The 16,010-nt window shown below is 38.9% G+C and overlaps 1 protein-coding gene across 1 annotated transcript in view; it reads left to right on the top strand.

Annotated features, from left to right (window-relative positions):
• Positions 1 to 16,010, top strand: part of KAT6A (lysine acetyltransferase 6A) — a 37,333-nt gene that overhangs the window by 12,126 nt on the left and 9,197 nt on the right. Inside the window, exons 3-15 of the mRNA XM_017732242.1 lie at positions 2,196 to 2,304; positions 2,881 to 2,996; positions 3,241 to 3,322; positions 4,091 to 4,226; positions 6,018 to 6,331; positions 7,525 to 7,643; positions 9,159 to 9,274; positions 10,119 to 10,260; positions 10,705 to 10,866; positions 11,781 to 11,874; positions 13,013 to 13,244; positions 14,299 to 14,509; positions 15,162 to 15,887. Of these exons, the coding sequence (XP_017587731.1) occupies positions 2,196 to 2,304; positions 2,881 to 2,996; positions 3,241 to 3,322; positions 4,091 to 4,226; positions 6,018 to 6,331; positions 7,525 to 7,643; positions 9,159 to 9,274; positions 10,119 to 10,260; positions 10,705 to 10,866; positions 11,781 to 11,874; positions 13,013 to 13,244; positions 14,299 to 14,509; positions 15,162 to 15,887 (2,559 nt within the window). The remainder of the gene's footprint in view (positions 1 to 2,195; positions 2,305 to 2,880; positions 2,997 to 3,240; positions 3,323 to 4,090; positions 4,227 to 6,017; positions 6,332 to 7,524; positions 7,644 to 9,158; positions 9,275 to 10,118; positions 10,261 to 10,704; positions 10,867 to 11,780; positions 11,875 to 13,012; positions 13,245 to 14,298; positions 14,510 to 15,161; positions 15,888 to 16,010) is intronic.

Raw genomic sequence — 16,010 nt, 5'->3', positions numbered from 1 at the left:
CCAGGATGTTCTTTGCGGAACAAACACAGCAGCAGTGAAATCTCTCCATGCTTAGCATAACAGTCTCACACAGAGGCTTTGGAGGAGTAGCCTGATCCCTACATTCAAAATTGTTCCAATTTAATTAATTATTCTAAAACATTTTGAATTCTAGTAGAGCCTTCCCCTAAACTGTAGATGTTTTGGGTTTTTTTTTAGAAGTGATAAAGTGTTTGCTTGCAGCTTGCCAGGGGTGGTAAATAGAGGAAACATTGAAGCTGTGGAGGATAGTCTTTCATCTGGCTCTTCCAAACCTAGACAGTGTTTACATCTGGGCATCCAAATTTGAAGGACTGTAGAGATGAACAGGGTATGCACAAATACTGGCTAGAACAGATAAGAAAGACTATCTTAGGCTGTTGACTGTCTGTAAAACTCTATTTGATGAAATAAATTGCTCGTGAACTTCCTGCAGAGGATATGTGAAATAATCTTATTTCTCCCCTGAAAAGTTGCATGAATGTTGCAGCTTTCCTTTCAAAAGGCAGAAGGTAAAAGTAGTTCCTGAAATCTTGAATCCAGAGAAATTAAAGCACTGACTGACCCTTCCTACACAGGGTTTTTTTCCCCAGTAAACCTCTTACTGACTGGAAGCAGCTAACTGTCTGGCACCTAGAGTCCAGTCATGAACAAAAAGAGAACAATTTGTGTACAGAAGATTCCTCTCTGTTAAAAGAGGATGGGGAATCCCTGCATAGCTGATTTCAGCTGATGTTGCTGTGGTGACTATGGCTGGAAAGATACTGCCTGTGGGCAGTGAAGATGCTAGCTTCCCCTTCCCATTTGGATATTAATGATTAGTATGCTTGGCATAACTATCTACAGTTGTCTTGTTTTCTCTGTTTCTCAAAAGGAGCAGAAACTGCAATCCTTCAATTAACTAATCCTGTGAACGTATTCCAAACTGAAGTAGTTTGATGGGCAGGTGATTTCATACTAGTTTATACTTCAGCATCATTTGGGATTTCCCCAAAGGCTAATATAAATACTTGTGTTCTAAATGAGGAATGTCAGGCTTTCTTTCCTGTTGTGTGGCTTAATTTTGAAACAGCAGATTTCCTAAGGTGTTCAGATTGTTTCCATCTAGTGGGTGCTTTAAGGACTACATCTCAGACTGAAGGTGTACCGTGTGTGCTCTGTCTGTACACTGAGCAAAAGGTAGAGATTTCAAATTTTCAGTTTCTATGTTACAGTAATATAAACAAATTGATATTTGATTTATTTACTGATTCCTGCAAGAAGCTATTCTGGATACAGCTTTTGCTTTGGCTTAGGCAGAGTAAAGGTGCTTGAAGTTTTTCTGGTACGGGCTTCCGTGCAATAATTAACAGTACACACATATGGTACCTGCAGAATAGATTCTGAAAAAGTATGTGTGAAATCACTAACTGTAACTTGATACAGCTATACAAAGAATGTTTCTCAGAACTTGCTGTAATCTAACGTTATTCCCATTTCCAGTGTTTTAAATGTGGTTTCAGCATATTTTTATTGTACTTTTAAATTAAATTTTGTGTACATCTTTTCTCTGGAAACTATAAATCACAGGATTTAAATGCAGAAGTGGATTAGAAATAATTTGCTAGATCATGAAATCCAGTACTTAATGTTAAATTAGGCCATCCTTTCACTCTTATTAGTTGACCGAGTACCACTTTAAAACAATTATTGCAGTTGCTACATCTTAGATGAGGCTGTTGTAGAATGTCAGTCCTTAAATTTAAAAATGTACTGCTTATTTCCGGCCAAATGTATTGTTGGCTAGTTCATATCTATTGCTTACTTTGCTAGTGCTGTGCCTCATCTTAAAAGCATCTTTTTCGCTGCACAATGTTTAACTCCCCCCATAACTTTTTCACAGCACACCGTTTTATCTGCTTGTGATTGCTAAATAGCATACTCACATAATTTTTTGCAGGAAGATTTTTATTTTCGTTTTTCATAACAGTGTTAACAGTTGTACAGATTTTGTTCTTTGGAGTATTAACTTCTATTCAGTCAGTGCTGTATTGAATGTGAGAACCAAGTAAAATCTTTGAGACATGATGTGTATTACATCACATTTATGTGATATATATAAACGTCTGTGTCATTTTGTGTATTACAGTTTGCTCCCTTGAGATACCCAGTGCTCTTACTCTCTGTTCTCCTCACAGCCGGTTGCTGAACCAATTCCAATTTGCAGTTTCTGCCTTGGTACAAAAGAGCAAAATCGGGAGAAGAAACCTGAAGAGCTCATCTCTTGTGCTGACTGTGGCAACAGTGGTAGGTGACCATTTACAGGGCTGCTGGCACTGTCCCTTCCCTTGAGACAGAAGAGCCCACACACTGCCTGGTGCTGCCCCATGCACAGAGGGAGTATGCATCTAGTAAGAATCTTACCACTTAAGACAGAGAAGTCTAGTGTAGTCACTCCTGCTGACCCAGACGTGAGGAATATGCTTCTGTGGCATACAGTACAGCTAGTTCATACAATACAACTGAATCTTAGGCTCCCAGAGGGGAGACAGCTAAGTTAACCTAGCACAAATAATTCATTTGGCTCCTGGAAGGTTTTTTTTTTAAATGTGGCAATGAAGACCAGTTTCACCATGTTTCTCAATTCAATTATGAAGAATTACCTTTGTGTTCTTTTGTATGTGGGCCTGCCATTTGCTATCTAGGGCACTGGTTTGTGTTATAAGTAGGTAAGAATAGAAGCACCTAAAAATAGGAGTATCTGGACAACCAAAATTCTGCATGGGAATACATAATTGATAAAGTTGTCTCTCTGTGAGCTATCTATGACCATCAACAGAAGTATAATGATTTTACCAGTAAAGTGTTCTCCTTTTTCTCCAGGTCATCCGTCCTGTTTGAAGTTCTCTCCAGAGCTGACAGTTCGAGTGAAAGCCTTGCGGTGGCAGTGTATTGAATGCAAAACGTGCAGCTCCTGTAGAGATCAAGGGAAAAATGCTGTGAGTATAGTGGAGTATGGATTGAATGAAGATGATGCCAGTTTGTTGGCTGTTACGTTTAACTACAAAATAAAATTATTTTAGAGACAAATATCTCTAGATTTTATTTTAGTCTGGTAGTCTTTCTGAGACTTGCGAAATACCTTGAATTGTTCATAGTGTAAAATTATGTGCCTGTCCTCTGAAATTAATGGAGGGCTTGATGCTGATGCACATATAAAGAGAGATTATGTGTCTTCAACAGGATAACATGCTATTTTGTGACTCCTGTGACCGTGGCTTTCACATGGAATGCTGTGATCCTCCTCTTACCAGGATGCCAAAAGGTGAGGACTTTGTGGTGAAAAGGATAATTTAAGATGGTGTTGGAAGAGATCAGTGGGCAGGCAGTGCTTCCACTTATTTGGTCCTCTTTTAGCTACATATAGCTCATTTTTGTATGGAATTATCTTTCAAGTATTAGAAACCAAAGAAGGTTCAGAACTTCACATCCAGGTTTTTCACTGTCTCCTGTTCCCTGTACATTACTCTCTGTGAAGGGTTTTGAAAAAAAATTCTTGATGTTTGAAGGAATAGAAGTGATCCCTACAGATTAAGATGATCAGCTTTCATTTGCATGAATAGTCTTGTACAAAAGAAAGAGATAACATCTATGTTTTTGAAGTGATATCCATTTGGACAGTAGAGTATTCTGGACAAGTGAACTTCTCTATCCAATCAGAAAGCAGATTATGTATGGAAGATTCTTCCTTGGTAGTTAGAAGAAAACTTTTGTATGTAAGATAGTTGGAAGTAGTATAGAAGTGAGCAGATAATGGGATAATTAACCATTAAATCAAGGTTTTCTGATGATATGCTGCCGATTAAGGAGACTTCCTTTGGGTTTGTAACTCTGTGGGGGCTGGGGAGTATTAACAGGACTTGAGTTCAGATTGTTGAAGCATGCATATAATTCTTCTTGCATGTATATGTGATAATCAGTGCCTTTGGTACTGTTCCTACCCTTAATCTCAGAAGGCCTGTGGACTGTATTTCTCCCTTTTGTCCTATATAGATGTCTCTTGCATTCGGTGATGGGGACTTGTGTCTTATAGGTATGTGGATATGTCAAATATGTCGACCACGGAAGAAAGGAAGAAAACTTTTACAGAAGAAGGCAGCACAGATAAAAAGACGCTATGCTAACCCAATAGGACGTCCCAAAAACAGGTTAAAGAATCAAAATACAGCGTAAGTCTCTATAAGGAAAAGTAAGATGTGAGATTCCGTAGGACAGTGGGTATTTCTGAAGTCTCTTGTCTACTTCGTGAGAATTTTTCTTTTACAATTAAGAGCTGTTCATTATTCTTTACTACAAATTTCCTGAAAAGGGCTGTGAAAGACTAGAAGTAACCTTAGTGCTTCTTTTGGCCAAGATTTTTGACTCTTAGTAGTAATTTACTGTTTATTTTTGAACTATTCCTTATAGTCAAATTCCTGAATTTTCCTGTTCATGTAATCTTTTTTGCTGGATGGCTCCTTCTTCCAGCATAATTGCCTTGCTTTACATTTCCCAAGAACCCATTCTGTTGTTTAAAGAAATTAAGTAATCACAAGAAAGCATATGAGATTGTTTGACGTGTATTTAAACTGACACTGCTGCCAGAAAATACTTGTCCGCTTTCTGCTTCCATTCCACGTGTTTCTACATTTGTGGAGAACTCCATTGTGCTGAGACAGATTGTGTTGCTGCAGCCTTGTCATGGTTGTTGTGGGGCAACTATCTAGTTGTCAGGGAATTGGATTTGGCTGGGCAGGAATTCTTTGGAGAACTGTTCAGCCAAAGCAATTTCCTTGAATTAAGATTGCTGTACAGTGCTGTTTGTGATGCAGCACTATGGACTCTTCAGGATGCAAAACAGTGAAGGAGCATGTCACAAGAACTTCTGTTTTGGATATCAAATCAGCTTAAAAAAACAGTGGAACCACCACTTGATTCTAACCAATAGCACCAGAGGATGTTCTGGAAAACAACCTTACAAAATTTAATGCTTCTAAAAACAGAGGGAGTGTCTGTATTAAACATGATATTTTCTTTCAGTCAGTACAATAACTTTGCATAGAAGAACTCTCAGTATAATTCAGAGGAACTAAAGGAAAACTAGCTATCTGCTTCTACTCTTTTGTCCCTTTTAACTATTATTTCATGATTGATTCACAGGTTTTTTTGCCTTTGTTCCATCATTTCCCTTGCAAAATATATCAGAATAGTGCAAAGATCTATAGTTTGTCTTCTTGGGGAAAAGCTGCCTACTTCTATCCTCCATAGCTGAAAGGACTGTAGCTAAAAATAGTCAGTCAGTCTACAGCACTCCTTCTGAGAAGTTATCTCACAGAATCATAGGATCATTTAGGTTGGAAAAGACCTCTAAGATCATCGAGTCCAGTCATTAACCCAGCATCACTGTGTTCACCACTACCCATACTCCCAAGCCACATCCAGACACCTTTTGATACTTCCATCTCAACAGAGTTTTGGAATTTGCAGTCTTAAAGATGGCAGCTGGTTGGAGAGCAACGCTGTTTTCAGCTAAGGTGACCATCAGTGGTGTAGGTTCTTAGCTACTAGGTGCATCCTTCATGTATTAACATTCTGTGAAATTCCTACAACAATTTCCTATCAGTACGAGAACTATGGCAAATGACAAGTGTAAATGTTTAAGGATTGCGTAAATTGAAGCCTTCTGTGCAATGTATTCATTTTGGTTACTGATTTTAAAATTTACTGTTGTTAAATTTGGTGAAAATCTATTGTTTATACTCAAATTAGTTTGACATAATGTTCAATGTAGAGAAAAATAGTGCAGTACTTCTACTGAGATGTTTAAATCCTGGCTCCTCTAGGGTACGCAGACTCTTGATGACTCCTGTATTATTAAATTCTTCAGCTCACGTTCTGTGTGGCTGATAAATATGTTAGAGAAGATGGTAGACCACCTTACCACATCTTCTGACCGTATCTTTCCCCTTCTCATCTTTTAGATCAAAAGGTCCTTTCAGCAAAGTTCGCACTGGTCCTGGTCGGGGTCGGAAGCGTAAGATCGCTCTGTCCAGCCAGTCAGCATCATCAGAAGGAGGATACCTGGAGCAGGCAGATGTCTTGGACTTCTGCAGAGATGGCAGCAACACCTTGAAGTTTAACAAGAAAACCAAAGGGCTTATAGATGGCCTTACTAAATTCTTCACTCCCTCCCCTGATGGACGAAAAGCTCGAGGAGAAGTGGTAGACTATTCTCAGCAGTACAGGATCAGGAAAAAGGGTACCAGGAAATCTAGCACTTCAGAATGGCCCACAGGTAAAGATCTTTCACCCTGCCAATGTAAGTATCCTGTATACCAAGCAAATGTTCAAAGGCTAGGATGTTGAAGTGACTGGAATTGTTAGAGGCTGGAAACTTTGAGCTGAAAGTTAACACTGAAATGCACTTATCTTTGGTGCATTGAGGTAGAGTACGAGCTGGAAAAAGGAAGTGATCCTAGAGACCTTAGCCTCTTTAGATATGATGGCAAGGTGTGATGAGGGGTTAAATGATTACGGTGAGGTAGAATGCCCATTGGTAAGGAGGTGCTTGCAGACAGCCCTAGGAAATGGGCTAAATAATGTCACATTGGAAAGAAATTACATAGGCAGTGGTTCATGAGAATTAAGAGCAGCAAGGTAGAAGTATGAAATGGAAAATAAATAACTAAAGCCAGTCGGATAGACCCATGAGTTTCCAATCTATGGATGCGTGCAAATGTTTCCTAATTTTCTCAGCCGTAGAGGAGCCTGTTTGTGTGGCTTGGCATCTTCTTGCTGAAAACTATCCCTTCCCTTTGGAGTGCAGTTCTGCTTTCCTTGGTTTTTTTTGCTTTTTTAGCTTAAGATATTATCTATGACTGGACCTTTATTTAATTTCTGTATTCAGATATTTACAGTTTTGTTGAATGGTTCTGAGTTGTTCCTGAGCAGGCAGTGGAAAATATTCCACAATAAAATACTATATTTACAGCTTTAGAATAGTTACCTGCATTGACCTGGCTGGTGCTGGAAGAACAGCAACGTGACTTAATGCTTTGGGAGTGAGGTGAAGTGCATGGAGGGTTTTGTTGGATTTTTTGTTTGGGTTTCTTTGTTTGTTTTTGTTGAAGGGGTATTTCTAAGGTGATAAATGCAGGTGTCCTGGTTTTGGTTTTACCAGATATGGCATTTAAATAGTTGTGATCCTTGTTTGTGAAAAGCAGGCTTAGTGGTAAGCCATTGATGCCTTCATGGTACTATGACTATCTAGGTGGCGACATTTGGACCTGCTTAAATGTAGGACAGTACTACTTACATGGTCCCAAATCTAGAACCTGTTCTTCCTTTGTGGTCCCAAATCTGAACGGAAAATCCCATCAAAAAAAATCTGGCACAGTGTGTGAATACAGCCAGATGTTGTTTGTCACTGCACTAAAAGCGAATACTCTTGTAAATGTAGGTGAAGACAATTTTCTCTCTCATTTACAGACAATCAGGATGGCTGGGATGGAAAACAAGAAACGGAGGAGCGTTTTTTTGGAAGCCAGGATGTGTTAAATGAAAAAGACATGGAGTTGTTTCGAGATATTCAGGAACAAGCACTGCAGGTAAAGTTAAATTGTCAGTGTCTGGCAGTAAGTACCAAATCTGTGAAAGACATTTAAACAAATATAAAGCCACCACCCCAACAACAAAATAACAACAAGAAATGCAGACTTCAGATGAGTCAGTCTGTCACAGAAGCTAATGTGCTTGGTTTCTGCTGCTTGAAAATTATGGACAACTGACCTCAAGAGAGCTGAAGGATAACATAAAAGGGAGTGTGAGTGGTTAAGGTGGCTAAAAAACCTTGAGGTCTGTGGCTTTAGTCCTCTCAGAACTGTTAAATAGCTGGTAAAACATGTGGACTGTGAAAACAATAAAATGTGGGATGGTTTGCTAGCAGCATGGGTCACATAGAGTCTCAGAGTAGTTAAAGCATTCTTTTTCTGGGTACTTTAACTCCTTATGGAGCAGGGTAGAGCATGTGTCTGTATACACATTGATAGATGTTTGCCAATAGAGGTTGCTCTTCCTTTCATCTAGAGCTCCACAGATGTGGATGCCTAGGATTAGATCCTGAGGTGACTTTTGCCTATACCAGTCCCACTTAAGAAGCTTAGCAAGATACTAATTTGGAATGTTAACTTTTCAATGTTAACTTTTTAAACTGTCCTGGGTACAGCTGTCTCATTCTGCTAGGATAAATTTGCATATAGGTAATTCACTGGTACTCGTCCCATTAGCATGAACTCGTCCCTCCAGCATGAAAAATTCTCATTTGTTAATAACTTCAGTCCGGGTGGTTCATATTATAATGCAAGGCTAGTGGGAATATTTAGATTTCTATAATTCTGTGAGTGACAGTCTTTTGAGATAAAATCTTCATGAGCTGAGAAAGCATTTGTTTTCTTTTAAAGTAGAGCATTTAGTATCCTTATTTTTAGTTGCTATAAAATATAGTTACTATCAGAGGGACAGGGGAAATAAAGGTTGTATAAGTAGTTTAAAAATACTCTATTTTCTATTTTTCTCTTCTTCTAATAAATGTGAGGTTTTTCCTTAATTCTTCAGCAGTTGTGATGATAAGCAGATAGCCACATCCTGAATATTGGTTTGGTAGCTGCTATGGTCACAGTAGTGCATCTAGTCTCAGAGCTGGGAAGACACTGATGTGTGATGTTAAATACTAGTTTTTAACTTCAGGAGCAGTTTATATGTTTCTGTTCTTCACTACTGAAATAACAAGAAAGAAAATTACGATGAGATTCAAAAAAGATTGTATTAAACTTTGCTGTGTACTAATTTGCATTTAAAACTATGGCATGCAACACCGTGAATGGTAGTGGAGATACGTGGTATGATAATGTTTATTAATTCTTTCTTTTTGTGAATCACGTGGTTGCTTGAAGTGTGACTGGTACTGGTTTTTAGTGTCAGAGAGCAACATCTGCATCTTCCTAATTATCTGTGAGTTTGAGCAGAATGGACTGTGTAGATGAAAATGTTTTAATTTATTTAATCTTAGAAGTCTTGCACTTGAAAATTTATGAAAACTTGTTTCTTTTTTTACCCTTGCATAGAAAGTAGGGGTGACTGGGCCTCCTGATCCGCAAGTCCGCTGCCCTTCTGTTATCGAATTTGGCAAGTACGAAATCCAGACCTGGTACTCCTCCCCATATCCACAGGAGTACTCGAGGTAGGACTCTTCTTTGTTCTTCTTCGGTGTTTATGGGAAAACTGTACTCGAGCAGGCATAGAAATCTGGTGGTTTCTACATTTTGGTGTCTGAAAGATTGTTCTGCTGTGCTGCACATATAGTTGCTTTGCTGTTCTCTTGCTTAAGAACTTTGCAAAGTGTCTAAACTGCAAACTCTTTTAACTTTATTCAGAAAGAGGAATGACTTACAAGGGCTATAGCTAGAGGAAGAAAATTAAGTGAAACTCTTTTTTCTGCCATTTAATAAGAACATGTGGTCTGTCATGAGGAATTACTCTAGCTGTACAAAGACATTCCTGCCCAAGCTAGGGTATATAAATGGAGTTAAATCACAAGAATTTTGGGAAACATGCATTCCAGTCGTTCATGTCAGTGTAGTATGTAAAACGGTTTTAAAGTAGATGGATAGGTGGTGATGTGACCCATCACTCAAGGGTATGTACATACAGCTGGGATGTCGGCTGTGATGATGAGGGAGAGAAGGGAATAGGAACTATTTATCTCATCCATCCTAGCATCATTAGTGCAAAACTGGGAGGGGTTACTGTTTTTTTCCTAGGATTTTAATCTATTTCTTCTGGCATAAGTTAGTAGTGTAAATGTAATTATGCAGGACATTAAGGGCTGTTTTTAAATAGGCATTTGTTACAGAGTAAGTGTCATGACTTTAACTATGGTAAGGTGGTTTTGCCCTCATTAGCACATACACAAGGTCAGTGTATGTTGGGTATGTTCTTACCAAGTTCTCTATCGGCAGGAGTGAGGAATTTTGTATAAAAGTCTCTGCCTTCAGTCTCTGATCTTTCTCTGTCTTTGCTTACAGGCTACCGAAGTTGTACCTTTGTGAATTCTGTCTAAAATATATGAAAAGCAGGACTATTCTCCAACAGCATATGAAAAAATGTGGCTGGGTTCATCCTCCAGCCAATGAAATTTACAGAAAAAATAATATATCAGTCTTTGAGGTAAGTTAGAAAATGAAGCCGCTCACTTTTCTCTGTAAAATAGGGTCTTCAGCACCTAATCACATGATAAATTTTTCATAGTCCTAAAAATCTTCATTCTTGAAACACTTGAGTTTCCAAGAGTGAAGAGCAACAAGCAAGCATCCAGTAGGAACTGACCTTGTGTACAGATTATTCATCTGTAAAACACAGAAGACTCACTTTGTAAAAATCTGGTTTTTATATTTTGCGAAAATTAATTTTAAGTTGTCTCTTAAGCTACTGAATGTGACAGTGACTTGGTCACAGCCTTTATTCTGTGTAAGTTTTAAGTCCCTTGAGATGCTGCCTGTGACAGAGAAGTCTCTCACGTTAAGACGTTTCAAATGTGTGGGGATACTCAGGTGAAGCATGTCCTTGCATAACAGCAAATGGAGTGACAGAACTTCTCCTCATGTCTCTAAGGTTGATGGCAATGTCAGCACTATCTACTGCCAGAATTTGTGCTTGTTAGCTAAACTCTTCTTGGACCACAAGACTCTCTATTACGATGTGGAGCCATTTCTTTTCTATGTGCTGACACAGAATGATGTTAAGGGCTGTCACCTTGTTGGCTACTTTTCCAAGGTAAGTATTTGGGTACGAATTGTTTGGTATGGTGAGCAGTGCTGCTTTGGATTCTTTAAATTGTTGTAAAAGTTGTAACTTATGCTCTTGCATTTTATATAATAAATTATGTAACACAGGTATAGACAGCTGCTGCAACCAGGTTTTATTTCTATTACATTTGGAGACCACTTGGGTTAGTAAACTCAAGTTTCCTTTAATATTGAATAGCATATACTTGCTGAGGAACTTGTACTGCAGCTAATGGTTAAAAAAACTTTTCAAATTACTTCCTGCTCTTGGTGGAGATGGGGTAGTACTGTTTGTGAGATAGAACTGCTTGGTAATTCTGTTTCTCACCTTTTGTTCTGTATATACATTGTTTTCCAAACAAGTTTGGCAACTTTGCACCTGATTTGAAGCCTTTTATTTTTTTGAGGGAACAGGGCCATGATTTCAGATAGGACTTTTCTTAAGATTTTTATCCTTAATAATTTCAATTATTTTTAAGTAGTTTTATTTGAAGCTTTTTTTTTTAGTATTCAGAACAGCAGATTTGAGACTGGATTTTAGTATCTTATGCTTGTAATGTTTAAGGATTCACTGGAATGTTGCAATCTTTTGTAATGAATTTAGCTGCCTTCAGATTTATTCTTAGAATTCATCTTCTCTGCAGTCCATGTTCTTTACTGTATACTATCTAAGCAGAGGGTGATGTCAAATTTTCATTCTTTGTGCTTTTCTTAACTGAAATAATGGTAGAGTTTTAATATTGTCTCTTTGAAGGATTTCCTTGGCTTTATTGCTCCTCAGAAACTTTGACTGTGGCTTCCTAGCTCACTTTTTGCTGTAGAACTACTTTTACAGAACAACTTACAACTTCTGCTGTTTCTCGCTGATCTGTTTTTTCAATATGATGCTTTTTTTTCCAACAGGAAAAGCACTGCCAACAGAAGTACAATGTTTCCTGTATAATGATTCTTCCACAATACCAGCGAAAGGGCTATGGCAGGTTCCTAATTGACTTCAGTAAGGAACTTTTTCTTCACTTTTTTTTAGTCTGTCTTTTCATATTTTAAAGGACTTAACAGTAGAAGTGGATATTTTTCAAATTAAAACACATCTCAGGACAAAGGCTCCTGAAGCTCACAAAATCATCTGAACTTCACAGTTTATTCATTTTTTGGAACTTCAGTTCTAAAGACAAAATCGATCATTTTTCCTTTGATTCCGATGTTTTCTGTGTATGCAACTTAAGGTAGAAACTGAAGGCATGTGTCAGTATAGTGATTTTAGCCAAAGCTTGTCTTGTGCGTTTAGTTCCTTACACAGAAAGCCAGCTGTAAGACCGCATGCTCTGTGGTAATCTTCAGCAGCTTGAGTAGGTGAATGAGTGTCTCAAGCAGAAATGTCTTACATTTTAATTTAACTTTGAGAGCAACAAAACCAGACATACTTAAGCTCTGAATACTCAAGAAATTCTCAGATTCCTACATGTATCTTAGCAAGGTCATAGGAAACTTCCCCCTAACTATACATTGTTTATTATGCCTACAGCAATTTAATACAGCCCTCCCTGCGGACATACAGATTTTAGAGTTAATGTTAATGTTATGGTAGAGCAACAGTGAGAAGGCACATTTGTCATCTTCGTCCATCCACCCCTCTTTGTCTCACTAGGTAGAATATAACCTCTCGGCCTTTATTGAACCTGTGTAATGTTATCACAGTCTTAAATTAATGAAATCTCTGCAAATAGAGCTTGGTACTCTCCAGTATGGTCGTGAAGTTTGACAGAAGAGAATTTTCAAGAAAATTTTTAGTGATATTAGTTTTAAGAGTATGTTTTTCCTCTGTCATTTCCAAAATTGCTATTGCAATTGTACTTCAGGCTTGGTATAGTTTCTAGGTAGGTACCTGCTGCCATCTCGTGGCATTGCCATAGTCAGTGTCTGATGGCAGCAGAGCTCAGAAATCTCATACTTGATCATTGAATAATGGGAGTTTAAACAAAGAGATAAAGAATTGGCCCGACACCTCTAAGTATCTGTCAGAGTTCTCATCTACATCTTGTAGGCAGCACTAAGCTATTGTATGAGGCCTTTGTAGAAGTTGGGGTGGAAACAGAAGCTAATGTTTTGAAACCTTTTTTATTGTGTTTCTTTAGGCTATTTGCTTTCAAAGCGTGAGGGTCAAGCAGGATCACCAGAGAAGCCCCTGTCAGACCTGGGGCGCCTGTCATATATGGCTTACTGGAAAAGTGTAATATTGGAGTGCCTTTATCATCAACGTGACAAGCAATTAAGCATCAAGAAATTGAGTAAGCTGACTGGAATCTGCCCTCAAGATATCACTTCCACTCTGCATCACCTACGAATGCTTGACTTCCGTAGTGATCAGTGAGTACAGGAGTCCTGTTGTAATCCCACATACCTTCAGATGTATTTCATTGAAATTTAATGGTGTTTGAAGACAAGTCACATCTTGGTACTCATGTGCAATGCAAGAATCATTCAGTGCCAAAGCTGGCTCAGATGTCCAACTGTGTAGCACTGTAGATGTGGAATTCTGAGTAATTTGCTGCTGTGAGAGAGAGCAAGTTGGTCTCTTGGTCATGTTTTCTTGGGATCCCTCAGCAAAATCCGTCTAATACACTCACAAAACAGAGCAAAGAACAGCAACTTTCCTTCTCTAGAGGCAGATCTGCTCCTTATTTTCAGTCAGTGAGCAGACAGTTGTTTCCCTCCTTTTCTCTATGTCTCAAAAATGCCATAAACTGTGTGGATTAACGTGGAGTGCTTGAAGAGTGGGACAGATCACTGGGAGAGGTGAAGTGTGTTGGTATAGAATAGAGGTAGCCTGCTTGCTCAGCTGACAAGTTAGGTGAAATACTGTGAATTAGTCTTGTTTCAGACCATAGCGGTTTGGTGAGTGGGGTTGTATTCTATTGTGTTTTGTGTTAAAGTTGAAACTTACTTGGAAAATTTGAGGATAGTTTTATGTCCTCATCTCACAATATACCTTTAACCGGTGATATTTCTCTCAGACCCCTAAATAAAATGCACTATGGTAGTGGGAATGCAACTTTTCTTGAGCAGTCCTTTTATTTCGCTTTGGTAGCTTTCACCTTATGTTGTCCATTCCCCAAATGGCGTATCCCTTGTCCATAATAAAAATGATACTCTGCAGCTGAATGTTACACATGGAAGGATAATGGCTTCACCATTAACAAGAAGTGGAAAGAATTTTAGCATTTCCTCAGTCGTGAGATGCTTTCTCTGGTAGTCAGATGGTACTGCAAATTGTACTATTTTAATGAGCTTCTGTTCTCTCTGAAGTTACTTGTGGCAGCACTGATTGAGAGTATACAGATTTTTCTGTAATATGTCTGTTTCACATAACAACATGTACGGTATGTCACCTGTTATTGATCAGAGTATTATTGCTGTTCAGATTTGTGATCATTCGTCGTGAGAAGCTTATCCAGGAACACATGGCAAAGCTCAGAACTAACGTCCGACCTATCGATGTGGATGCAGAATGTCTGCGTTGGACACCTGTTATAGTTTCCAACTCAGTTGTCTCTGAAGATGAAGAAGAGGAAACAGAAGATGGGGAAAATGAAGAGCAACAAAAGCAGAAAGAAAAGGATCCAGAGACCAGTGTAAGAGTGAATCTCTTATTTCTGTGTGGCATGTAGTTTATACTTAATGCTTTTGCAGGCTGCTCTAACAACATTTCATATGTGAAGCTTGCGCATTTGTCATAATCATAAAAAGCAGTGCAGTCATGGTTAGTTTATGTATCTTTATGGTTTCAGATTAGAAAATAAATAGAGAAAACATCGAGGCATAGTCTGGAGAAAATCCTTGAAGGGGTTGCACTCTCGCATCAGGTGATGAGCGCTGACTAGAATACTAAGAGGCAAATTATCTGCTGTTACTGTATTTACATTAATTGTACATTTTAATGGAAAAACAGCTTCAAGTTTTTCTTACTTTTTTCTTGAAAATTGCACAAATACTGTGAATGTAGCAGGGTGAAGTTAGTGTTCTAGCACACCACTGAATGGCTGACTGAAGTGACTTGTTGGGAAGCTAAGTGAGGTGTATTATCACCTGTGAGGAAAGGAGTAGCAAGTAGCACTACAGGAATCTCTTAAAGGTCAAGTCTTTTTTTTAATCTTGTATTTTTAAAGGACACTTCTGCTAAACTTTTCTGACTTTTTGCTCAAAAGCTTTTGTGGAATCAAATTCAGGATAGACATTTATGCGTAAATAGGAAGTATGAAATATATTTGTTTTTATTTAAATCAGATGGTAAAATCTGTGTCATGGGAGAAGAAAGAGCAAGAGCCTTACTCACCAACAGAGAGTGAAAAAAAGCCAGACATTGTTGCTCCAGCCAATTCTGCACGACCAAACAAGCACATTTTTCCCCTGGATAGTCTTCCTGCAAACAGTCAGCCATCACGAAGAGGTCGATGGAACCGGAAGAGCAAAAAACTTCCTGAGCCCTTTTGCGAGAAGGAGCCAGTAATGCCCGCCGAGGACAAAACAGCAGTTCCCAGTGGACGATGCAGTGAGTGTGAGGAAAAATCAGCAGCCTCACGAGGCCGGTGCAGTGACTGTGAGGAGAAGTCAGTGGCCTTGCAAGGAAGATGTGGTGAGTGTGAAGAGAAATCTCCAGCCTCGAGAGGCCGGTATGCTGAAGATGAGGAAAAATCTGCAGTTTCCCAGGGACAGTATGGCAAAGGTGAAAAATCTGCTATTCCCCGTCGGCAGCAGAGTGAAGGTATGGAAAGGTGGAGGGGGCAGTTGAAAAAGAACACAGAGCCACTGAAATGCAGATTCCCAGAGGACTGCGACAGATTACCCCGGCGCTACAGTGATAGTGATAGGGCACTTCTGAGGTGTTTTAGTGAGAGTAGTGAGGAGGAAGATGATGAGCCTGTGAGTCCTCGATCAAGCTCTCCACCTGTTCTCACCAAGCCAACATTGAAACGAAAGGTGTGTGCCTTATTTCTTGTTGTTTCTGACTATGTTATCCAGTCGGTTTTGTCAGTATGTTGGGGCTTTCTGAAGGATGGTGCAGTTCACGAGGTCTGTATTAAGTGTACAGGGAGCACTTGTTCAGTGTTCCAGAACTCTCTCTGCAGGGTACTT

Source organism: Corvus brachyrhynchos, unplaced genomic scaffold, assembly GCF_000691975.1.
Source record: "Corvus brachyrhynchos isolate BGI_N302 unplaced genomic scaffold, ASM69197v1 scaffold150, whole genome shotgun sequence".
NCBI lineage: Eukaryota > Metazoa > Chordata > Aves > Passeriformes > Corvidae > Corvus > Corvus brachyrhynchos.
Note: the sequence above shows the minus strand (reverse complement) of the source record. Positions and strands in the feature narration are given on the sequence as shown.